Source organism: Jaculus jaculus, chromosome 19 (genome assembly GCF_020740685.1).
Source record: "Jaculus jaculus isolate mJacJac1 chromosome 19, mJacJac1.mat.Y.cur, whole genome shotgun sequence".
Classification (NCBI taxonomy): domain Eukaryota; kingdom Metazoa; phylum Chordata; class Mammalia; order Rodentia; family Dipodidae; genus Jaculus; species Jaculus jaculus.
This window is the reverse complement of record NC_059120.1, coordinates 14,929,826-14,955,364: the sequence shown is the minus strand read 5'-3', so window position 1 is coordinate 14,955,364 and position 25,539 is coordinate 14,929,826. Positions and strand designations below refer to the sequence as shown.

General features: G+C 41.4%; 1 protein-coding gene across 2 annotated transcripts in view; it reads left to right on the top strand.

The window, feature by feature from the left end:
• The first annotated feature begins 554 nt into the window (after positions 1 to 554).
• Col24a1 (collagen type XXIV alpha 1 chain) overlaps positions 555 to 25,539 on the top strand; it is a 298,351-nt gene continuing 273,366 nt past the window's right edge. The window contains exons 1-3 of one of the 2 annotated variants that reach the window (XM_045137919.1): positions 555 to 699; positions 5,811 to 5,875; positions 21,561 to 22,921. In XM_045137919.1, the coding sequence (XP_044993854.1) occupies positions 644 to 699; positions 5,811 to 5,875; positions 21,561 to 22,921 (1,482 nt within the window). In that variant the 5' untranslated portion in view covers positions 555 to 643. The remainder of the gene's footprint in view (positions 700 to 5,810; positions 5,876 to 21,560; positions 22,922 to 25,539) is intronic. The other variant, XM_045137918.1, reaches the window with a different exon arrangement.

Genomic DNA, 25,539 nt, shown 5'->3' with positions numbered 1-25,539 from the left:
GGTGATGTCATTGCAAGTCAGTGAGCGGTGAAATTTAACACCGGCCGGATTTGCAAGGCTCTTCTTCCCCGGCGCAGCAGCCGGCCGCAGTCCGCGCCGAGCGCCTGCCCTGCCACCGGCCCCCGCGCGCCGACCTGATTCCCGAGTGGGTGTGTGTGCGTGTGTGCGTGTCTGACAAATGTTCGCGCGCGGGCTGTTCCCCAGGACTCCCTCCCCGATCCCTTCATGTCCTTCCTGCCCCCCCCCCATTCCTTCCCCTTCCCCTCCCAGGCCCAAAGCAGAAGGACTCCACGGGAGTCACAGAGTCTCCTTTGAACCTCAAGGGAACTCCAGGGCTGCCCCCAGCTCCCGCTGTCGCCGGCGCCCTCGAGGTCTCCGCTTCTCCATCCTCCCTGGGGAGCACCACCGCAGCTCCAGCTAGACACCGGGAAACCTAACTGCCCTCCCCTTAGGGTGCCACTTTGTACCCCACACCGCCTCACCTCCTCCTCCTCCTCCTCCTCTCTCCTCCCTCCTTGTTGCGGGTTTTCATGTGATTTCCCTCCCCCCCCCCCCTTTTCATGGACAGTACGCACACCCTTAGCGGTTCGGAGGTGTCTTCTGTTTTCCGGTAGCGCTCCGCTGCACGGACAAATGCAGACAAATGCATTTAGGAGCTCACAGGACAAGGCGTGGAAAGGTCTCCCCCACCGCGAAAACGTAAGTAGCCCACCCGCCCGGGTAGGGGTTTTAGACCAGCCCCTCACTCCACCCCCTGCATCCTCTAGATGGGTTGGAGATCTGTGGGTCCCTGCTCCTTGGCACTTTTTATTTGGCGCCGGGGATTTCGGGGGAGGGGGGGAGTGGGAGCCGGCGAACAACCGTGGCATCCTCCGCTTGTCTTCTCAATTTGTAAAATAGCGTGTTTGGAGGGAAGCGGTGTGGCCAGCGGGTCTCGGACAGTTTACGCCCAGGCGATGCTGCGGCTCGGGAGGAAGAGCTTTCTGGCAGGCGTCCCGACGTCCCGGGGCCACTGCTCCAGGGACGCTAGTGAGGAGGCTCCCACCGCGCTCGCACCCTTCCTCCCCTTCTCCTCCCGCGGGGCCCTGGCTCGAGTCCCGCTCCCCGCCGTGCTCCTCCGGGCGCCCCGCCTGCCTTTGGTTACCGCGCTCGCGTCCCCCGGGACTCCTCGTGCAAAGACTTGGGACAGGGCTCCCCGGGTGGAGAGAGGGGATGTTTGCAGAACCCAGGGCGCCAGAGAGCTGCTCAACGCATGGGGTCACTGAGGCAATCGCTCCCCCTCCTCCCCCCCAGCTTCCCCCCCCCTTTTTTAAAAAACCAACAAACATGTTGTCCCAATCTGGAGGGGATACTGCGCCCTGATGTTTGGCCTGTCAGTGTGGAAGTGGCATTCGCTCCCTGGGGAGGGGTAGGGGTGGGAGAGGCAGGACGCGGGGGCGGGGCCGAGCCTCCCCGGAAGAGCTGAGGCGGGTCCGGCCCGGTAACCCCGCTTTCCCCTTTGGGCGGCATCCCTGCGTCCACCCATTCATTGGGAAAAGATGTAGGATGGGGGCGGGCATGCAGCCTCGGGTACCCCCTTGGAAGAGGTCAGTGGGTTGCGCACACAAGTCTGCCCCTGGTCTCTGGGGTGACTTGGGAGTAGTCAGCGGCGGAGTGGGGCGCCGAGCCCGGGGGGAGAGTGGGTGGGAGCGGGGCGGGAGCGAGTCAGCTGAGCGCCGGCGGGGGCGGGGGGCGGGGGCACCCGCCCGTGGCAGTGTTTGTGCGCACATGTGCTTCGCAGCCGCGTGCGGCCGGCCTGGCAGCGACTCGGCGCGCCCTGGGCTCGGGTCCCCGGAGGCTGCGCCGCCAGGCTTCCCCACTGCAGGTCAGGATGCACGTGGTCGCTCGCCCCCTCCTTGAAAAGCTTGCAGACTTCCCCAACTCCGAGCATCCCGGTGCTGGGAGCCCCAACAAAGACCGGGGCTGCCAGCAACTCTGGTGGGTCGCCTTCCCAGAGCTGCGTTCCCAGGCAGCTAAATCAGTCGCTCTTCTGGATAAATAAGTGTCCCTCGGAGTGGACCGACCCTTTGGAAGGGGGGGGGAGGAGGGGAGCCAGACAGGGGTGGAGTAGGGTTCAAAGGTGCCCGCAGGTCTGGGAGCATACTTTCGCTCGTCTGCGAGTTCGAGTCCCTGAAGGCTCCAAGACGCGCCAAGAGGCAGGGTGCGGTCCCCCCCACCACTGCAGCCTCCGGGTGCTGCTCTCCTCGTCCATTCCCATCGCGGGGGGCTTCCCCCGGGGCCGCTGCTCCAGGCCCGGTCGGTAGTGTGACCGACCTGCCAGGCAGCTCTCCGGCTCCCGGTCCCTGTCCTGTCTGGTTTACACTTCCCTTCCAGACGCTCCCAGAACAGGCCCTGCATAAATTCTTGGGCAGTTTGGGCTTTGTAAATTGGGTCCAGATGATTGGGTGTGTGGGGCGGGGGGCGGGGAGAGACAGAGAAACCAACTAGAATGGATTACACCAGTGAAACCTCTCAGGGGAAAATGAAATTACACCGCATGGAAGGGGTGTGTGTTGGGGGGGGGGGATAAAAACCATTTGTAGCCAGGTGTCAAGGTGGGAAACTGGCCCTGGGTGAAGTTGCTGACTTTCCTTGATTTCTTAGGGGGCCTCCTGGTCGGGCGCCAGAGGGCTGACAGCCTTTGGGTAACTTCTGATACTCAACTTGCTTGATTACGGGAGGATGGGCTGCAGGGAAATTAAGGATAACTCGTAATTTCATCAGATTGCAGGACCTCACAACTCCAGTCATAGTTAAGGACTAGCTGGAGAACTTGGGGAGGAGGACTCACAAGGAAATCAGAGTGACACGCATCGCATCACGCACTAGGCCAGGGGAGAGGGAGAGGGTCTTGGGAGGAGTCCTGTGTAGCTGGTGGTAATGTTGGGCCACATTTTCCACCATCTCTTTCTGTCATCTGGATGACCAAATGCAGCTTTTAAAAAATCATAGTTCTGATTAATCACACCTCCCCAAACGTAAAATCACCTTTAAAACTGGATCTGTACAGGCATTTTCTTTCACAACCTTGATTTACTATTGGTTGACTTATGTGACTTTGTGGAACTAGCGAAAGAAAGCTCAAAGGTAGTGTTGGATATATTGATTTAATATTATCAAAATGACTCCCAGGCAAACTATTGTGGTAATTAAAAGGTTTCTATAACAACAATAACACAACTGTTTCAGACTTAATGGTCTTCCCAGCTGGCATGAAATTCTATTGAAATTCTATTTAATTATGCTTAGTAATCTGGGTATCCAAATAAATGTTTAAAACAAATGGATAGCTTAGGGGGAGGAAACATAGTTCATAGAAAGTAATTTTGAGTGCTTAGACATTTTGCTTGGTAGACTTGTGAAGTTGCAGGAGGAAAAAGAAATGATAGGAATTAGAATTAGAATGTTCACTTCCTTGTCCTGCCTTGCATCCATGATTCATTTTAGAATTTGCAACTCCAAGCGAGAGGTGAAATAAAGACCATTTGGTTGTTATTCTTGCAAAAGCTTGACATGCTGTCATTCATTGACTTGTCACACACTCGTTCCTGTTTACCTGAGCTTCCAGTGCAGAGAGCCCAACATAGTTCTGGGCAGTAGGGCTACCATTGCTGTCCTAGCAATGTGCAGGGTCCAGCAGAGGAAATAGTAAATGGAATAACCAAGTGTGATTAAACAAGGTCAGAACATATTCAGAAAGGGCATTTAGAAGTCCTGAGTAGGTGAGGAGGGTAGGAAGGGATGACACTGGAAGGAAAGATGAACAAAAGGAACCTAGATGGAGACCTAAGTAGAAAGGACACGGGAGTTCCAAGACAGGGAGGCTATTAAAAGTCTCAGACAAGAGACAACACGATGTACCTGGAGGCCTACAGTAAGTTAGTTGGAGCTCTGGAAGGAAGGGGCAGGACCTGGAGTTACAGAAAAAAAAAAAAAAAAAAAAAAAAAAAAAACAGAGAGAAGGCCTTCAGAGCATGCGACTTCATTAGCTAAACAGATGGAGGGCTAGGGTACCTGACTCTTCTTGACCGTGAGATCAGCATGCAGGTAGAAGATGCTGGAGAAGTCATATATTTGTTGAAACTCGAGACCACCTGTTAGTCTTATTGACTTAGACTGATTCGTTAATCAAGTCTGTAAAACCATCACATGCCGGGACTTCACTAAGCTGGGCAAGTGAAGCTACTTCTACCAGGAGGGCTCAGTACCACTGTCTCCTGCCTTTTCACCGACGCTCTGGACTCTTTGGTCACTTGATATCTTTAAGCGTCTATCTCCCTGCACTCATTAATCTCTTGGGCACTTGGAATTGAGTTAGTTAAGCCCCGCCTACTGAGTCGAATTGATAGCCTGAGAAATTTTATTGTGGAATTTGGTGGCGATGTTTCACTCCCTGAATCATCCAATTTTATCCCCATTGCTGTGATGAAAACTTTCCTTTTAGCTATTTTGGGGAAAATGAACAGTTTTTTTTTTTTTGTTTTTTTTTTTTTTACTATTTCTGGATCTTAGCTGTGAGTTAAGAACAGAATATACAAAGCTGTCATGACAGAAAAGTTTTAGCATATAAACTGTTGAATATATATATATATATGTATGTGTATATATATATATGTATATATATATATATATATATATATATATATATATATATATAAAGTTTTTTTTACTGTGTGTGTTCTTTCAGATTAGTTCACAATTTTCTATTTTCATTTTAAAGAAAGATACCAACTCATTAAATGTTCTCTGTGACAGTTTACAAGTCTCTCATATAGGTCCCTAAATGAAGACCCATGTCACTCCCCTAAAATAACCTCGGTCTTAAGATAAAGTGAAATTTTTTATAAATCATAGAGAGAAGATTATGGGGATAGATATTAGTCCCTTAACTGTCCTTAGTATAATCAATAAATCAGGTTTCCTGTCTTATCTCTTCCAGGCCTTCCCTCTCACTTGTCTGGTTCTGTTTTGAACAAATGGCTGATGTCAAACTGAATCAGAATAAACACATTCAGTCATCAGAATAAACACATTCAGTGTTTCATACTTTGTTATGCATCCTTAGATATCATAGATTGTAACATTTGAAACTTTATTAAATACTTGTTACTATATTTTTTTAGTTCTTTTAGACCTGTCCAGTTTTATTAAATGTCTTACATATATTGCCTTCTGTCATATTGTTACAGACAGGAAGCAGTTTAAGTTCACACAATGATGTTCAATCTTGTGTATATGTTTGACTCACCTGGTGTTGAAAATTGCCTATATGATGGGCATTGTAAAGATTAAAGTCAGGGGCTGGAGAGATAGCGAAGCCTAAGGACATAGGTTCAATTCCCCAGTACCCATGTAAGCCAGATACACAAGGGGGCAGATGCAGTGCATCTAGAATTTGTTTGGAGTGGCTGGAGGCCCTGGCATGCCCATTCTCTTTCTCTCTTTCATATAAATTATACACACACACACACACACACACACACACACACACACACATGTATACATACATATATATGTATGTATTAAAGTCAGAGTTTCCAGGGAACTAGGGAATTGAGCAGGACCTGCGGTGTGTAGGCAGTTTGTTAAGCTCTCAAGGTGATCCCAGTATATAGACAAGGTAAAGTGGAAAAAGCTTAGCATTAAAACCAGCCCCTCTTTCACACCGTGTGTTCTAAAATGCTGTTTTTCAGTGGATCACTACAGACCTCCCTTTTAGATGGCCTGTAAGTTGTAAATGTCTAACCAACTGTTCTTTTCACTTTCCTTAGGAAACTGATTCTTCATTTTATTGTACTATGTGTGGCTTGGATTACTGTTCACACACAAGAACAAGGTAAAGGACTATGCTTGTTACTTATATGTGTTTTTAGAAGTTATTTTTGTTTCCCAGTAGCAAAAGCACATGACCTCAAGTCATCATAACCTTAAATTCAACATTAAACAACAATAAAAAAAAAAATTCCACCCAGTATCAGGAGAATGTAAGGGTAAAGAAGTCGATTTTGGAGGGAAATATGACCTTTAAGGAATTACTCAGATCTTCCATCTGTGAAATTGCTTACATTTTTTAAGCAAACTCTGTAAAAGGGAAGTTTTGTACAGTGAAAAGGCCGTGTTTGTGACTTCATCTTAAGTGGGAGTTCCTGGGGGTGGCAAACTGTAACTGAATTACCTTTGCACTTCTTGAAACAACACAAGCATATAATGAGTGTTCCATCTGGATTTGCCTCATTAAGAGACAAAATTTGCATACTAGTGGGCATGGGGCATTATTTGATCCAAACGGAGAGTTTTATAGTGTTTTGGTTTTGCCTGCTCGATCATTACTCTCATCACATAACAAGGCTTTCAGAAGACTTTTTAAAATTTATTTATTTATTTATTTATTTATTTATTTGAGAGCAACAGACACAGAGAGAAAGACAGATAGAGGGAGAGAGAGAGAATGGGCGCGCCAGGGCTTCCAGCCTCTGCAAACGAACTCCAGACGCGTGTGCCCCCTTGTGCATCTGGCTAACGTGGGACCTGGGGAGCTGAGCCTCGAACCAGGGTCCTTAGGCTTCACAGGCAAGCACTTAACTGCTAAGCCATCTCTCCAGCCCTCAGAAGACTTTTTAAACCCTAATTTATTTGTTAAATAACATTTTAAAGTCATTACCCAAGCTATATCTTAATATCCAATGAGTGAAATATAACTATATAATACCTCTGGCCTCAAAGTGATAAATGTGGCTTGTCAAAGGTTACTTTTTTTATTGTAAAGTCAAAAAGAAAAACCTGGGACTAGAGAGATGGCTTTGCAGTTTAGCACTTCTTGGCACAGTTTGCTGGCCTGGGTTTGGTTCCCCAGTACCCACATAAAGCCAGATGCACAAAGCTGCACACACATATGGAGTTTGCTTGCAGTAGCAAGAGGTCCTGATACATAGTCATTGTCTCTTCTTCTCTCTCTCCTTACAAATAAATAAGTGAATAAACATTTTTTTTTTTAAAAAAAAAAAAAGAGAAACCAGCCAGGTTTGGTGGCACATGCCTTTAATCCCAGCACTCACTCGGGAGGCAGAGGTAGGAGGATCACCATGAATTCGAGGCCACCCTGAGAATACAGAGTGAATTCCAGGTCAGCCTGAGCTAGAGTGAGACCCTACCTTGATAAACGGATAAATAAATAAATAAAAATAAAAATAGCTTTAAAAAGAAAAAGAACAACCCTGGAAGTGTACTGTCTTGAACATGATCACCATGCATGGTGCCAGTACCCCACACTGCCCCCCACCCAGCTTCTTTGTGGCAGAGCTGTTTGCAGCTGCCAAAGTTTATTTATTCTGAGACAAGCAGCTTTTCAATTAAAGGATCAGTGTAACTGGTTGTTTTGTCAGTCAAGCAAATACAAGTACGAAAACAACAAGGAAACCAATTCTAAATGGCATGTGTGTAGGAGAGTAAGGGGGGCAGAAAACGGAAGGGGCGGGTAGTGGAGAGAGACGACCCGCTGGATGGAGCGGTTGGTCTGGCTGACCCAGTCGACATGCGGATGGATGTGGGAAAGCCTCATCAGCCCTCTGGATCCGGGGATTCAACCAACAAAGGATCAGACATGCTTCGAATATTTCCTCAACAGTAAACATGGACAGGATATTCTTCCTTGTCATTCTCCAAACAATGTACGACCACAAGAACTTCTCCAGCATGCTCATTGTATTAGGGAGTATAAGCAGTGTAGAATGGAGGTGGACATGGGCACAAGTGATATGCAAAGACTACATTTTATGTAAGGGATGTGAATCCCTCTTCCATTTTGCTGTCTAGAGGATCCTGGAGTCAATCCTCAACAGATACTAAGACAACTGTATGCTGCCAAATATCACTTAGAGGAATTCAAATATTTCTTGAAAAGCATTATCTGATTCTCCTTTATAGAGAAATGTTGACACTAAGTCACAATGCACATGCAACTTTGGGAAATGCTACTTTTGACAAAGGCATTTCTGTTATTTGTATTTTTAAATTTCCTGAAATAAAGAAGAGGGAAATGATGTCTTCTGTTTTATCATGATGACAGGCACTGTTTCTCATCCTGTACCAAGCACTGTCCTAGTAGCCTATACATTTTCCTCACCACTTTTCCTCATAGGACATGTGAAATTATGCCCATGGTAGAACTGCTGAAACCAAGACTCAAGAGAATAGGGAACTATTTTAAACTCGCTGCCTCATAAATGGAAGAAGTAAGGTTTGAAGTCAAGCATTTTTGTCTGAAAAGCTATAAGCCCCTTGACAATGTGCCTTTTAGAGCCTCGGAGAAGATAGGAAAGAGACAAGTAGTCACAAATTCCACGTCGATTGTGTGTCAAGTTCTTCACTGGTACTGTGCCTACATTGTCCCCGCCCTGTAGCCTGCCCAGCGGGTCTGACACACGTACAAACTGAGTACCCGCAACGTGGTTGGCCCACGGTTACACAGTCAAGTCCTGAGCCTAGGCCTGACCATTCCCAGAGGACAAACTCTCCCCACCCCCACATCACGTGCTCCTGCGTTCCAACGGCTAGCCATTAGCATTATCAATGTAACAGTTTCCACAATGTGTCATTATCAAAATATTAGAAATCCAGGTCATGAAAAACAGAACATGAGCATTAATGATAGACTTTTGTTTATACAATATGAAATACATTGTTTCATGTCCAGACAAACATAATTGTCAGTTTTCTAATCACAGAATATTCTTGCCAGTTCTCAGCAAAATAAAAATCCTTTAAAATTTTCTCAATCTTGGGACTGGAGAGGTGGCTTAGCAGTTAAGGCACTTCTTTGCAAAACCTAATGACCCAAGTTCGATTCCCCAGTACCCACATAAAGCCAAATGCCCAAAGTGGCATGTGTATCTGGAGTTTGTTTGCAGCAGCTGGAGACCTTGGCAACACATTCTCTCTCTCCCTTCCTTTCTCTCTATCTCTTTCTGCTTGCAAATAAATAAATCAAATAAAATAAGCATTTTAGTCTTCAGAAAACTGAGTACATTTGAGCTCATACACAAAAAATCTCCAAATGGGATAGTATGTTACAAGAAACTTCAAAGTATATTTTTTCTAAAACAAATTTTAAGTCAAGTTGGCAGGTTGTAATATTTCTAATCAGATCATAAAAATATTTTCAAGAAAATAGTGATCATATCAATCATTTTCAAACCTTCATGTTGTTGAATGGCTACTTGAGCTAGAGACAGACTCTTCAGAAATGATTCCATACTCATTGGATGTTTTGAGACTTAAAACAAGTAGAAAAGTAATTGAAGTGCATGAATTCAAGGACCGCAAACACTGTAAGCCATGCAACAAAACACAGAATCTTTGGCTTCTACCTACGCCTAATCTCTCTGCCTAAAGCATGCTGACACCTTTGGGGTTTAACCTTGTGCTCTCAATAAAATATTCAAATATTTTATTGTCTTCCTGCTCCTAATGATGAAGATTTTAATGTTTGAGATTACACTCATTCTTCCCTTTTTTTCTATTATATCAGCATAATTTTCTCAGTATCTTTTGCCAAATATTTATAATTTATCTTATGTACATATGCATATCTTTTCTTGAATTTATTTTATTTATTTGAGAGAACAAGAGAGAGAAAGAGGCAGAAGAGAGAGAGAGAAAGAGAGAGAGAGAGAGAGAGAGAGAGGGGGAGGGAGAATGGGTGTGCCAGGGCCTCCAGCCACTGCAAACACAATCTAGATTTATGCGCCCCCCCCCCTTGTGCATCTGGCTTACAAGGGTCCTGGGGAGTCGAACCGAGGTCCTTTGGCTTTGCAGGCAAACGCCTTAACCGCTAAGCCATCTCTTCAGCCCCATGTGCATATTTGTGTCACTGAGCCATGTGTATCTGTATTTTAATGTGCAATACTGCAAGATTTCTCCTTTGTTCATGCTCAGTGTCATTATTAACCATTTTCTCAGATACAAAAGAACTTTATTTAAAAAAAATTTTATTAATTTTTTATTTATTTATTTGAGAGCGACAGACACAGAGAGAAAGACAGATAGAGGGAGAGAGAGAGAATGGGCGCGCCAGGGCTTCCAGCCTCTGCAAACGAACTCCAGACGCGTGCGCCCCCTTGTGCATCTGGCTAACGTGGGACCTGGGGAACCGAGCCTCGAACCGGGGTCCTTAGGCTTCACAGGCAAGCGCTTAACCACTAAGCCATTTCTCCAGCCCACAAAAGAACTTTAAAACTTCTTTGAAAAATATTTTCTCCCCAGACACACCACAGTACTCTTAATAGATTTTTATTTGTCTTAGAGGGGTTCCTTCTGATGATCAGTGATCTCCTGATCTCCTGTGCACTGCAAGTTCTCGACAACTCCCGTAACACTGACATTTCTCAAAATGTTAGAACCAGTGTTTTAGAAATAATCACTTTTTGTTTTTCATTTCCTTGTCTGTGTGGAGTACAAGCATCCAGTTACATCCTCACAATATATACTGACCTGGGATGGTTTTACAACACTGCGTTGCTGAGATGGTGTCTACTTCACCCTAACATGGAAGTGAAATTTAGCTGAATACAAAGTTAAACGCTCTAAGGATTTTCTCCTCTGAATTTGAAAAGCGTTTGTCTTATTTTCTTGCTTGTAGAGAGGTAGTTAACAAATCTGACATTATGTTTTTTAATTATGTATTTATTTGAGAGGGTAGGGGTCAGACAGAAAGAGAGAGTGAGTATGGGCTCACCATGGCCTCTTGCCACTGCAAAGGAATTCCAGACACATGTACCACTTTGTGCATCTGGCTTTACATGAGTTCTGGGGAATCAAACCTAGGTCATAATACTGCAAGAAAACACTTTGAACCCCTGAACCAGCTCTCTGGCCCAGATAGTATATTAATTCTTGCTTATTTGTTAAGCATGGCCTGTTACTTCTCTCCTTAAAGCCTTTTAGGTCATCTGCCTCTTAATGCTTTGACTGTGCCTTGGTTCAGCTCTTCTCAATTCAGTCTTGGTTCAGCTCTTAGTTCAGATTTGGGTACTCAGGCCTTTTCAGTGTGAAATCTCCACTTCCTGGGGATTTTCTTCTTTCAGTTAAATTCATTACTTCTTACTGTTAGAAATGTCTGATAGATTTTGTATCTTCAAGATTGAATTCCTTGTTTTCTTTCCCTGTGTCCTATTTTCCATCTTTGTTAAATTTTTATTTTGTGAGATTTTCATGAGTTACTATTCCTAATATTTTTAAATTTTTTAACATTTTATCATTTTATTATTTGTTTATTTGAGCATGAGAGAAAAAAGAGAGAGAGAGAAAGAGAGAGAATTGGCATGCCAGGCCTCTAGCCACCGGACACGAACTCCAGACACATATGCCACCTTGTGCATCTGGCTTACATGGGTCCTGGGTACTTGAACCTGGGTCCTTTGGCTTTGCAGGAAGATGCCTTAACCGCTAAGCCATCTCTCCAGCCCCAGTTCCAAACATTTTAAGTTTTCATTTCTACTTTAAGTATTTCAGTAGCTTTATCACTCAGATTGTATTGCATCTTTTTAAAAATACAACCATGTTCTTATCCCTCTGGTGTATCTATTCCTAACTCCCTAAGCGTAAGAAGGATACTTTGACTTCCTCTGCTAACTGAACTTTGTGTTTTTGAATTTTTGTTTATTTTTATTGAGTTTCATGTTAGAGAAATTCTTTATAAATCTGAAGTACCTCTATTAACATTTAAAAGTAAGATACTAAAAATATGCTTGGAAACTATTTATATAGGTTTGACAATTGAGATGTTGATTAAATAGGAACTTGGCTGACCATTTCATTGTTGGACCATAAATTTCTGATCTCAGAGAGTTCTTCTAGAGAAGAATCTTCCAGAATCTTACTTGTAGAATAAGACCCTGGTTGTCCCTATTACTGGAATTCAGTGATGTAAAAAGGTTCAAAGTAGAAGAGGTTGTCTCCCAGTTTACTATGTGGGCTTTACCCGATTCTCTTTCTTTTAATATGGTCTGTCATCTTCTGCTGTGATTGATCATATATTTCTACATAACTAATGTTTAATTTTCTTTTGTGGTCTCAAAATTTAGTATACAATAATTCACACACACCCCACATACTTCTAATTGTCACCAAACATCAGTTTGAAGCCTCATGCCTCACTCCCGTATTTGGTGATTTATTTATTTTTAAAAATATTTTCATTTATTTTTTAAAATTTGAGATGGGGGAGAGAGGGAGAGGCAAAGGGAGGGAGGAAGAAAGGGAGGGAGGGAGGGAGAGAGAGTGAGAGTGAGAGAGAGAGAGAGAAAAAGAAATAGGGAGATAGAGAGAATGGGCATGCCAGAGCCTTCTAGCCACTGTAAACAGACTGTAGACACGTGTGCCACCTTGTACATCTGGCTTTACGTGGGTACTAGGGATTTGAACCTGGGTCCTTGGCTGATGGCAACTGCCTTAACTGCTAAACCATCTCTCCAGCCCCATTTAGTGATTTTGTACCTTCAATTCTTGAGATTTTTTCAAGACATTTTTTCAAGACATGGCTTGTTTGCCACTAGCGTCTGCTCTGCAACCCCTTATATTCAGTTCTGACTGAGCTCTGCTAATTACCTTTTCAAGAATTTGTTGAGGGCTGGAGAGATGTCATAGCGGTTAAACACTTGCCTGTGAAGCCTAAGGACCCCGGTTCAAGGCTCGGTTCCCCAGGTCCCACGTTAGCCAGATGCACAAGGGGGCGCACGCGTCTGGAGTTCGTTTGCAGAGGCTGGAAGCCCTGGCACACCCATTCTCTCTCTCTCCCTCTAACTGTCTTTCTCTCTGTGTCTGTCGCTCTCAAATAAATAAATAAATAAATAAAAATTTAAAAAAAAAGAATTTGTTGATACCTTTTATGTGCAGCTGTCTCGTCTCCTCATCCACTTTCTATGCATATTTAAACCAAATTTTTGTTTTAAAAAAATGCTCAGGCCTAAAAAGAAACAAACACCTGTGTTGTTGTTTTTTTCCTATAATTTCAGTTACTCCTTTATATTTTGACACAGCTTATTAAAAAAGTCACTGTAAGGGCCTGATTAATACATATAAATTTTATATTTGTCTCATAACCAAGTTTAGGTATAACCTACTGAATAAATGATTCTATTTCAAGAGAAAGGTTTATAATAAGGCAGGGTTTGTTAAGTATTTAAAAGACAGATATAGGGCGCTGGAGAGATGGCTTGGCAGTTAAGGTATTTGCCTGCAAAGCCTAGTGACCAGGGTTTAATTCCCTAGCACCCACATAAAGGCAGATGCACAAAATGGCACATGAATCTGGAGTCTGTTTGCAGAGGCTGGAGGCCCTGGCATGTTTATTCTCTCTCTGCTTACAAATAAGCAAAAATATTTTTAAAAAGACAGATATGCTTCTCTGACACAGTCCATCTTCCTGTTACTCTCTAACTCTATTGGTGGCTGTATGCCAGAGAGATGTTAGCATAGGCTGCATTACCACTCACATTCGACCACAGCAGGCTAGGTGTGTAACACATTGTTAGCATGCGGAGTAGCCCCGGCTCATCACACCTACGTGTGACAAACGCAGGCATAGAAATTTATGTTCAGAATCCTCAACTCCAAGAAGAGCGTTACCTGCGCACATGAATCCTAAATGGGTTCCCTGTCACAGGAAAGCAGTTCATTCTAACTGCGGAAAATTCTAAGCCAATCTCCCTACCCACTAGGTGCTTAAGCAACGTTTTTGCATATAGTTTAAACGTTTTATTGATCTGTTTACACAGGATAAATGAGTCATTTACATTAAGAAAAAATTAAAGAAACAATTGCTACTTTAAACATGTCCAGTGCTTAAGCGCAAGTGTTTTGAAACCAGACACCTGGGCTTATGTGCAGATGTCTTGCCTCTGTTAATGGTCAGGCTCCATGACTTAATTTAAAGGCAATTCCATGACTTAGTAGCTCCGTGATTATGGTGGTTTGAATCAAGTGTCCCCCGTAAACTCATGTGCTCTGAATGCTTGATCCCTAGCTGATGTCAATTTGGGAATTGGGTCCTTACTGGAGAAGGTGTGTTGTTGGGGGCGGGCTTATAGGTGCTATACCCAGCTTCTCCCTGCCAGCGTTTGGCACTCTGTCCTGCTGCTGTTGTCCCCTTGATGTTGGTCAAGAGGTGACGTCCAGCCTCTGCTCATGCCACGTTTTCTCTTGCCATCATGGAGCTTGCCCTCGATTCTGATTCTGTTAGCTAGAATAAACCCTTTCCTTCTAGAAGGTGCCTTTGGTTGGGGGCTTTGCATTAGCAATGAGAATGTAACTGTAACAGAAGCCTTGAGCAAGGGCCTGAGATCCTATGACCCCCATTTTCAACAACACTAAAGTGAAAATTGAGTAATACCACACCTGGCTGTTGGGTGAATAAAATGAGATGACACACTTTAAGTGTTTAGCATGGTGTCTGTTAGAGAATGGGGGTGTGATAAATGTTATAAATGTTAGCAGGAAAAAGACAATAATCCAAGTCCTCCCTCCCTCCATATTCTCATATTAAAAAAAGTAAAATAAAATAACTGATTTTAAACCATTTCTTTTGCTTTAACTCAATGAAGTAAAGCCAGGAAGCTTATATTGATTCTAGATTTTGGTATTATTTGGCTATACTAAACTTTACAAAATGAATAAAAGGGAAATTATCTAGCTAATTTGATCATTTTGTAGAAATTGGCAAAGAGCAGAAGAGTGTGATGAGTATTATGTAATCTTTCTTCTTTATAATTTTGATGGTTTAATTTTAAATAATCATTTTTTTCTTTTATGCAAATAAAAAAGACTATAGTTGACTGAGATGTGTGAAAATTTAAAACATTAAGGAGATGGCTTAGTGGTTAAGCGCTTGCCTTGAAGCTTAAGGACCCTGGTTCAAGGCTTGATTCCCCAGGACCCACATAAGCCAGATGCACAAGGTGGCACATGCATCTAGAGTTTGTTTGCAGTGGCTGGAGGCTCTGGCATGCCCATTCTCCCTCTCTGTCACTCTCAAACAAATAAATAAAAATAAACAAAAAAACTTCATTAATATTGAGTGATATGTTAATTTAGTTCTTCAGTAATAAGAGTGATATTCTAATTCATTAAACTTTATAAATTGAAATAGATTTTTGTTTAAAAATCAATAACATTTTTAAAGCCTTTTAAGTTACTAAGAAAATTAACAATCCAACATTTTGATAGATACACATACTACTACCCTAGTTCTTCTAATCTGTGATAGGACATTGACAGGTTAAATGGTTTTGTCCTCTGTGCATGTAAAACAAATGTAAACACTGGCTCTCCCAGATCTGTTTCCTTAGGCATTGACTGTACTTGACCCCACTCTCTGATAGAGTCAATGGCATCATTACAGGAATTGTAATTAATCATTTGGAATTATAATTAATCATCCTGAGACTCAATTTCTCCCTTCTTCTCTTTCATCCCTCTCTTTATTCATTTCCCTCTCATTTTCCCTTCTCCTTTCCTTAACTAACTTTAGGTGAGACTATTTATACTTCTTATAATATAGGTTTTAAAATGAAGGGCATATAAATTTACATTTTGTGTGTCTATATCTGAATTAACTCTCAAGTATAGAAAACAAGTATGCTAATACATACCAAGAAAGGACCAATTTCTCATGAAGGAACATCAAGAGACCCAGGTGTGGTGGCATATGCCTTTAATCCCAGCTCTTGGGAGACAAGATCCCTGTGAGTATGAGGCCAGCCTGTGACTACAGAGTGAGTTCCAGGTCAGCTTGATCTAGAATGAGACCCTACCTCAAAAGAAAAAAAAAAAAAAAGAACACTATATATAAATAAATATATGAAAAGAACAACAAAAATTATACTGAAGACTTAGTGAAGTAAACTTTGATGGGGTAAGGAGGGGTGGCATGTCTGGATAGTGCCAGCTACTTGGGATCCTGGGTCAGGAAACTCTCTTAATACTAGGGATTCTAGACCAGCCTTGCAAAAAGAGTAAGATACCACCTCTATAACAAAAATAGGGTGAAACCAAAACTTAAAATGGAAGTGGCAGTTCAACTGAATCCTGTCAAGCACATAAGCCAAGGCAAGGAGGGTTGCTTTCAGTGGGACTCAAGAAACAGGATTTATAAAAGGGATAAGCTCTGGGCTGGAGAGATGGCTCCGAAGATAAGGCACTTGAATGCAAAACCTAACAACTCAGGTTCAATGGACCTGATGCACCCATTCTCCCTCTCTCTCTCTCTCTCTCTCTCTCTCTCTCTGCTTGCAAATAGATAATGCTTATTTGGTTTTCTTGAATATTTTTAAAAAGTGATAAGTTTTGATATAGCAAGAAATTCAGAAAGAATAAAAGCATAGTGTGAAGGTTACCATGGAGTAAAGAGATGTATCCCTGAAGAGAAAAATGAGTAAGCCTGAGTGGAAATTAAAGGAGTAGTTCTTCCAACTACCCTTAGTTGTGATGCCAACTTTAAGTCTGGGGATTCCTCAAGACCACTCCCAGTTTCACAACATTAGAAAGACTCACAGAAAATGCTGAAATCTGTTACATTCACAATGAGGATTAATTTTAACAAAAGATACTGATTAAAATTAGTGCGAGGCATGAAGGATTTAGTGACCACTGAGTGCAAAGATCCCTGTGTTAAATAAAAGTAAGCTGACCAACTTTAAGGAGTAAGAGAGAAAAAAAAATCCTTTGTTTGGAGCCAAGGTGAAATGAAATGACAGGAGGTAAGATCACAGAGATAAAACACATGACACAGATTCCATAGGCCACACGAAGCCACAGGAAGATTTTGACCCGGGACTGTCATGATCTCATTTATGCTACCCAAAGATTCTTGTGTGGTTGTGGGGTTCTTTACTGATTGAAACAGGGAAATAAGTAAAACGAAGTTTGGGGACAATGGGTTGAGTAGAAATGCTTTGGGGACATCTAATTTCTACTGGATAAATCCAATAGACAATTAGATATGCAAACCCAGAAGGGAGGTTTGTGAGTCAGAATATGTGGTTGTTGAAGCTATGGTTTGGATGAAGTCATTAAGCCTGGTGTTTACAGTAAAGAGAGCAAGGCGTTGTCTTGGTGACACCATTTATTCTACATTTAAGAAGCAAGCAGAGGACAGAGAAGTCACATCTGCTGTGAGGGACCATATGCATTCCTACAAGTCACAGACCTCAGGGACTGGTTCTTGTAGACTGCTCTGTTGAAATGGTGCCTCTGCGTCGCTTTTAGTATAGAGGTGGCATCTCACCATTTTGCAAGGCTGGTCTAAAGCCCCTGGCATTATCTGTCTTTGACAAATAATAATTTAACTCTGTGACTTACTTGTTGCTGTTATCAGATTGGGTATGGAAATTGCTCCTGCTTATAGGATTGTTGTGAGAATTATATGGCAATAAAGTTCTTAAAACAGTGCTAGAAACCTGGAAAGAACTTGGTTTGAGGCTCGATTCCCCACGATCCATGTTAGCCAGATGCACAAGGGGACGCATGTGTCTGGAATTCGTTTGCAGTGGCTGGAGACCCTGGTGCGCCCATTCTCTCTCCCTCCCTCCCTCCCTCTCTCTCTCTCTCTCTCTCTCTCTCTCTGTCTGCTTTCTCTGTCTGTCACTTTCAAATAAATAATAAATAAACAATAAAAAGTAAAAAAAAAAATTAAAGCAACTGTAGCACTTGGTTGATAATCAGTATTTTGAAGTGGTAAACTGGGTTTTTAAATGACAGGAACTGGATTGTACTATAGGTAGGGCTACTCATGAAACAAGTAACTTACAGACGACTTATTCATTCATTGTTGTATATATTGTTGCTAAGTATCTGCATTTTACTGTAAATTATGATTTAGTGATATCAAGGTCCAGACTTAAAGAGCTTATGCTGTGGATGGAGGTTTTTGCTTCCCTTCCCCCTTCATTTCTGTCCTTTCTTCCTATCTTCTTTTCTTCTTTTTATCCTTCCTTTGCTTTTTTCCTTCTTATCTTTCCTTGTTATTTTCAATCCCTGTCAAATATTCCTTCTATTTCAAAAACATTTTATTTGTTTATGTATTAGAGAGAGAGAGAGAGAGACAGGGAAAGAAAGAAAGGAAGGAAGGAAGGAAGGAAGGAAGGAAGGGAGGGAGGGAGGGAGGGAGGGAGGGAGGGAGGGAGGGAGGGAGGGAGGGAGGGGGGAGGGAGGGAGGGAGGGAGGGAGGGAGGGAGGGAGGGAGGGAGGAAAGAAAGAAAGAAAGAAAGAAAGAAAGAAAGAAAGAAAGAAAGAAAGAAAGAAAGAAAGAAAGAAAGAAAGAACGAACGAACATGGGCCACCAGGGCCTTCAACCATTGCAAACGAACTCCAGACACATGCACCCCCCTTGTGCATCTGGCTTACATGGGTCCTGGGGAATTGAACCTGTTCCTTAAGTTTTGCAGGCAAGCACCTTAACTGCTAAACCATCTCTCCAGCCTGATGCCTTCTATTTTTGAGTTCTCTATTCTCTATTCTCTCTTCTGTCAACTTCTACTCAAGCATCTGCCTAGTCTACCTATAAGACTTTTAAACAAGGGTAACTGGTGCGGTATGACTTTTCCTGGGTGTCTGCATCTACATACCCTAGATAGAGAGGGCAATAGCAGACCAGAGAGTCCACCTAAGTTCAGTGTGGTGGACCAGTGAGTTTACTGGCATTACTTACAAAAGTGTGGGCAAAGGGTAATTTACAGAGCATGAGCAACTTGGATAGCTGGGAAACCATGCCCCCACCATAGGAAGTAACTCAAAAAAGGGGCATCACCAGAGTGCCTTGTGCAATTTGAAGGCAGTTATGCCATAGAAGCCTCTCCTCTCTTCCAGTAGCTGTCATTGCCCAGGGAAGGACAATCTTGAGTCTAATGAGTTTCATGAGCCTGAAGAGTCTGTCTTGCTCCCTCTAGGAGGGAATGTTTTAATTCCCCATCACCCTTTCTGAAATTGAACTGTTCTTAGATTAAGTTCCAAAAATCAAAAATAGATAACACTCTGTTATCATATTGCTATAAAGTTAGATTTTTAACAACAGAGGCAGAAAACAAAATAAAACATAAAAACAAACAAAAACTCCTTCTATTGGGAACATTAAAGTCTAAGAAAATATACAAAAATAGTTTCAGGAAAACAACAGAAATAAAAATATCATTGAAGTCTAGAGGGGGCAACTAAAACAGTACTCAGGATTATTTTTAATTTTCATATCTTCATTATCAATGAAAAAAGAACAAAGTAACTCAACTTTAGAAGTGAACCAAAGAAAATAGGAAATGGTGGGCTGGAGAGATGGCCCAGTGGTTAAGACACTTGCCTGCAAAGCCTAATGACCCAGGTTCAATTCCACAGTACCCACAAAGCCAGAAGTCAAATGGCACATGCATCCAGAGTTCATTTGTAGCTGTTGGAAGTCTTAGCAAGCCCATTCTTCCTATCTGTTTCTCTTCTCTTTATCTCTCTCTCTCTCTCTCTCTCTCTCTCTCTCTCTCTCTCTCTCTCTCCTTGCAAATAAAAAAGAAAAATAAAAGAAGAAAAGATAATGGCTGCATAAACAGAATCTAATGATACAGAAAATAGACAAAAATAGTGGGGAGGTAAACAAGTCAACAAATTAAAAAGTTACACTTAAAACAGCCAAAACCAGCACTTTCTGGAGAACAGAACAAAATATTTAAATCAGAAAAGTGAGATGAAGAACCATAGTAATGGGACAACAAAGAAGAATTATAACAGCCCCCGAGAGGCAGAGGTAGGAGGATCGCTGTGAGTGCCAGGCCATCCTAAGACTACATAGTTAATTCCAGGTCAGCCTGGGCTAGAGTGAGACTCTACTTTGAAAAAAAATAGAAAGAAGTATCATAAAAGAATATTACATGATTATTCTTGAGTAATACATTTGAACTCGAGAAAAAAATTGTTTCTTGGAAATACATTTTTTTTTTTTAATTGACTCAAGGTGTGGTCGTGAGGCAGAATGAATCTTTTACCACTGAGGTGGTTTGGAAGGTTAATGATGAGCTATTGTTGAAAAGGCCTACATGATAAATTTTGCTTATAGATGAGTTCTATAAACCTTAAAAAATATAATCCCCAAAATATTTAAATTATCCTACAACATAAAAATAATGAAATTATAACATTATCCATCTGATAAAGGTTGGACAATAAGATATATAAAGATGAATCAAGCTCATATTTATGCAAAACTTTTACATAATTTTTTTAAAATTCTAATAATTTATTAGTCAAGAATACAGCCAAATGTCACCACAATAAAATATAACCACCAAGTAGATTTTTAGCCTAAGAATATACTCTCAGTTAACAGGGAATTTACTAAGTAATAAATGTTCAAAGGCATTTGATTTTTTAAGCCAGATTAGTCATAAATACATTGAAATAAAATGAAGTAAGTATATTTCCATATACATAAATATTGAGAAAAATATATTGACATCTAAACTTGCCACTGCAAACAAACTTCATATGTATGAACCACTTTATGCATCTGGCTTTATGTGGGTACTGGGGAATTGAATCTGGGCCTGCAGGCTTTGTAAGCAAACACCTTTCCTTTAGGTGCTGAGTCATCTCCCTTATCCAAGAAGAGTTTCTTGTTTCCCCTCAGGGCAAAGAGCAGCCCTTAATATGATACAAGTATGACTTATTTTGTGGAAGAGTAGTTTATTTGGAACCACAGGATAATAATTTCCACATTCTTAATGACTGTATGTACTTTGCCATTGCAGTTTTGAAAGAAAGACTGTTTCTCCCATAGTTTACTTCTCACACTAAGATGTGCACACCCTTGAGGTCAGGCAACACTGGGCAAGAGGATCTACAGTTATAGGCTAACATGACATAATTTCAGTGGTGTATGTTTTCATTGAAGGTGGGGGATAAGTATAGTTATAACAGATTTAGCTGGTAAGCAATTTACATTGATATGAAAACAAACAGACATATTGTGCATTATAATTAAAATTTACATTAATTATAATGAAAAAAACATGAGAAACTGAAGGTACTTTTTGGTAATGACATGGAGTTTTTAAATTATGACATTGCATCTCTGGAAGTACTCACAATTATATACCACTCTTGGGGATATTTTGATGGAAAAGATTGAGACATGTTTATATTCCTTACAACTTCTATAAAATGACTTCATGTTATATTCTTTAATATTTTTACCAGGAGATGATTACAAACACAATTAAACAGAGATTCAGATGGGAGACTTATAACTAAATGGATAATAGAGAGCATAGAGTTAACTAAGCTTCTATATTTGGGTTAAAAGATAATGATTGGGGTTGTGTGCATACACACTTGATTCAAATTATTGAATTATTTTGTTAACTAGAAATTAGTTGGCGAGAAAGCATTTTTATCATAGAACAAAGGCTTTTTATACTCAAACATTTGTATGCATATAGGAATACAACTGAATGCATACGAGTAAGATTCATTCTCTCTCTTTTAATTCCCAGGCATAGATATCCTTCATCGACTAGGCCTTGGAGACAAAGACGTAAGATACTCATCACCAGTGACTGCTGGTCCACTGTCATCCACACCATTACCTCAGGGGGTCTATTTAACAGAATCAGGTGTCATTTTAACAAATGATGCTTATATTGAGTCACCTCTCATGAACATTTTGCCAGTCAGCTTACAACAGCCATTTACCATACTGATTGGGTTACAGTCACATAGAGTGAACAATGCTTTTCTCTTCAGCATTAGAAATAAAAACAGGCTGCAATTGGGAGTGCAGTTGTTGCCTAAGAAGTTAACGGTGCATGTTGGAGGAAAGCAGTCGGTAACTTTCAACTACAGTGTTCACGATGAGCAATGGCACTCACTTGCCATCACTATTAGAAACCAAGTTGTCTCCATGCTTGTTGGGTGTGGAGAGAAACATTTTAGCAGCGAGACTATTTCAGCAGCTCAGACCTTTGACTCTAAGAGTGTGCTGACCTTGGGAAGTATGATGAATAACTCTGTCCACTTCGAAGGAATCGTATGTCAGCTGGATGTCATTCCTTCCATGGAAGCATCTGCCGACTATTGCCGATATGTGAAACGGCAGTGTCACCCCACAGACAGATATCACCCTGATACCAGCCTTCCTCACACGCCTGTCATTCCAGCCGAGGGATCCAGACACTCTGGTTTGCCCAAAAGATTTGGTGAAACAAAACTTTCAGAGAACACACTGACTGAAGGCAAAAGCATTCAAAGTATTGGAAATAATGATTCTGCAGTGGTGCGTACCAGACAGGAACACCAGGAATCGAGATCTGAGTTAACTTCCCTTCACTTGGGTAACACCTCCACAATGAATCTCACGAACGATGGGATGCATGCCGAACAAATCGTCGCTGAGGAACGTACAGAGACAAACCTAAGCCTGTCAATGACCCATCATCGCCTCAGCGAGGCAAGCTTGAACATGGAGGGGAGACTTAGCTCTTCTCTAAACGAATCAGGCAACATCACACAACATGATGGTGACCTCATGGGTCTCCTTAGGATGTCAGCTAGCCTTGCACATACAGGCCAAGATCCAATGACTGGTCTCAAGAAGGCAGTCACAGCAAACCTACATACCAATGAACTCATGGAAATGGAACAAATTTTGAACATGAGCTTGTACAGAGTGACAGATGGGCTGTCTGTAGACGATCACTTTGAACTAAGGAAGGAAGGTGAATTTTACCCTACTGCTGCTTACCCCATCGAAAATAGCTATGACAGTGAGCTTTATGATTATTACTATTACGAAGATTTTAATACAATGCTTGAAATGGAGTATCTGAGAGGGCCAAAAGGGGACACTGGACCTCCTGTAAGTTGTTTTCCTTTGTTGAACTATGTCTTAATGCACTAACTTACTGTATGTGTCAAAGAGAATGATTTGGATCACACTATTCAGAATATGTCAGATCTTTCCAAGATATTTAGTCTGACACACTAAGTGACTCCATGGTTGTTATAACACATTCCAGCCTCAAATCATGGCTTTTGCATGGAGTCTGGGGACCCTACCTTGGGTACTTGGGCATGAGAGGCAAGTGCTTTTCCTTGGCACCATCTCCTCAGCCCTTAAGATACTTCCTTACTGAATGAAGGTAAGACTTGAGCCATTGGCTTAGTTCCAGAAACAATGGAAAGGGGGATAAGGTAATGCCACTCACTTGACTGTTTCCTGTGTGGTTAGTACTTGAAGCAATTTGGTAAATATAGAGACGATGATTGGAGGTTGAAATACAATGTGATGAATAACCCATTACAAAGCACTAAACTCTTTTTATCAGTTGTAAATAATTTTCAATGCAGTGGTATGCTGAAGCACCAGACAGCTCCTATCACACAGTTATGGAAGCCAATCATGTTCCTCAGAAAAAAAAAAAATCAGTATAATGAGATGAGCTTTGCATCTCTTCTGTAAATTGCCAAATATTTATTCAGCTTTGGTAGGTCAAGCAGTCATGTATTCAATAGATAATTTACTTAGTGTCTGCTGTGCTCAAATTAATTACATGGTTTTTGATTTGGAGGAACTTAACATTTCAGGAAGAGCAATAAGTAAAATACAGTTATAAACATATCTTATAGTAAGGTAAGAGGTAAGAAGATACTATTTTCAAAGGAATCTGTATGAAAGATCACTGTTCCTGATACATTCTTATGGATACAATTATTTATGACTGGCTTATAGAATAAATGTCTTGATAGATTAGAAGGTCAGGTTTCCCTGCCTTTGCTAAAAACAGGGAAAACCATTTGGAAGTTGTTATTTGTGGAGGTCTTTGTGGAAGTTGTGTTCTTCACATACGTTGTCTTAAAAGAGCTTCAGAACATGAGTAAAATTAACAAACTGGAGGCCATAGGAAATTATTGTTTTGTCCACAAGAACACTGCTGGTAAACACCAGAACCAGGATTTGAATACAGATTGTCTGCCTCTAAGCCCAAATTCATATTGGACACACAAAAGACCCATGTAAGCTAGTGTCAGCGTCTGGAAAGTCTGAACTGTCAAACTAATAGTTCCAATTCTCTGTAGTTCTCAGTGGGGATTTTTATAGATTTCTAAATAGAAGTATTGTGGAGAAATAAGAAGATCATTCTAGCCACAGTACCCAAAAGAGACAAAGTTCCCATTACCATTTTGTTATTAGTGATTTGGGTACTGTTTGGGTTGAGAGAACTGAAAATGCAAAGAAAAGATCAGATTGAAGAGATAATTTGAAAGAAGATTTCATAGCACTAGGAAATTAAGTGGAGCTAGGGTTTAAGCAAATACAAAAAGGATCAAAGATGACTGTCCTGTTTTAAGGCTGCAGATAAAGAGGATGGTAGTACCACTGATAAAAATAGTAATGAAAAGAATAAGTCAATTTAGCAGAAGATAAGATGACCATTCAGTTGGGAAAGTTGAAGGAGAGAGGTCAAGGCTAGGGATATACATTTGAGAGTCTCCCCAGCAAAACTGCATTTGAAGCTATTAAGGTTGGAGGATATTTTTAAAGAAAGGAGTGTTTGTGGGCAATGGGCCGGGGACTGAGTTACTCAAAAGTTAAAGGCTCTTGATTGCAAAGCCTGCAGGTTCATTTCCCAGTACCCCACATCAGGCCAATGCACAAAAGTGGTAAAAGTGTGTGCAGTTCATTGGCAGTGGCAAGAAGATCTAGTGTGCGCTCTCTTTCTCTTGCTCTCTTTCTCTCTTTGAAAATGAGTAAAATATTTTTCTTTCATAAAAGAAAGGATGTGAAACAGTGTGAAGAGCCAAATCATAGGGAAAGTTTGCTTTCTGATTATAAAAGGAAAAAGTAGAGTAGTTAAAAGATTGGAGAGAAAAATATCATACTTGTGACAGAAGCCATAAAAAGGAGATTTTTCAGTAAGAAATTGATCTGCACTGCCAAAGTTAGAGAGAAATCAAAGAGAGTGAGAACCGGAAAAATGGGGAAATCCCCTTGCTGTTCTGATGAGAAAGCCATTGCTGCACTTTGAGAATTCAACTTCAGCATCCCACAGAAGGCTCAAGACAGATTTGAAAGAGCTAATGAGACAATGAATAGTGAGAGATTTCTGAACTGGTTGAGGTCATTTTATTGCTTTCTGAGGTTGCTGTAACAAAAAAGAAAAAGAAAGAAAGAAAAGAAAAAGAGCAAAAAAACCTGTGACCCAACCAACAGTTGCCATTTTTAGGTGATAATATATTTCTGTCTATGTTCCCACACAGTTCTTCCATTGTTTTTTTTTATTTATAATTTTACTTTTCTTTTGTTGACAAACATAATTGTAGAGGGTGGTAACACTATAGGTGTACAAAATACATCATGATCAAATCAGAATAGTGAACGTATCTATCACCTTGCCATTTCTTTGTCCTTTAAGCCTTCAAACCCTTGCATCTAATTCTTCATTGAACATATAATAAGTAGTTACAAACTAGTTA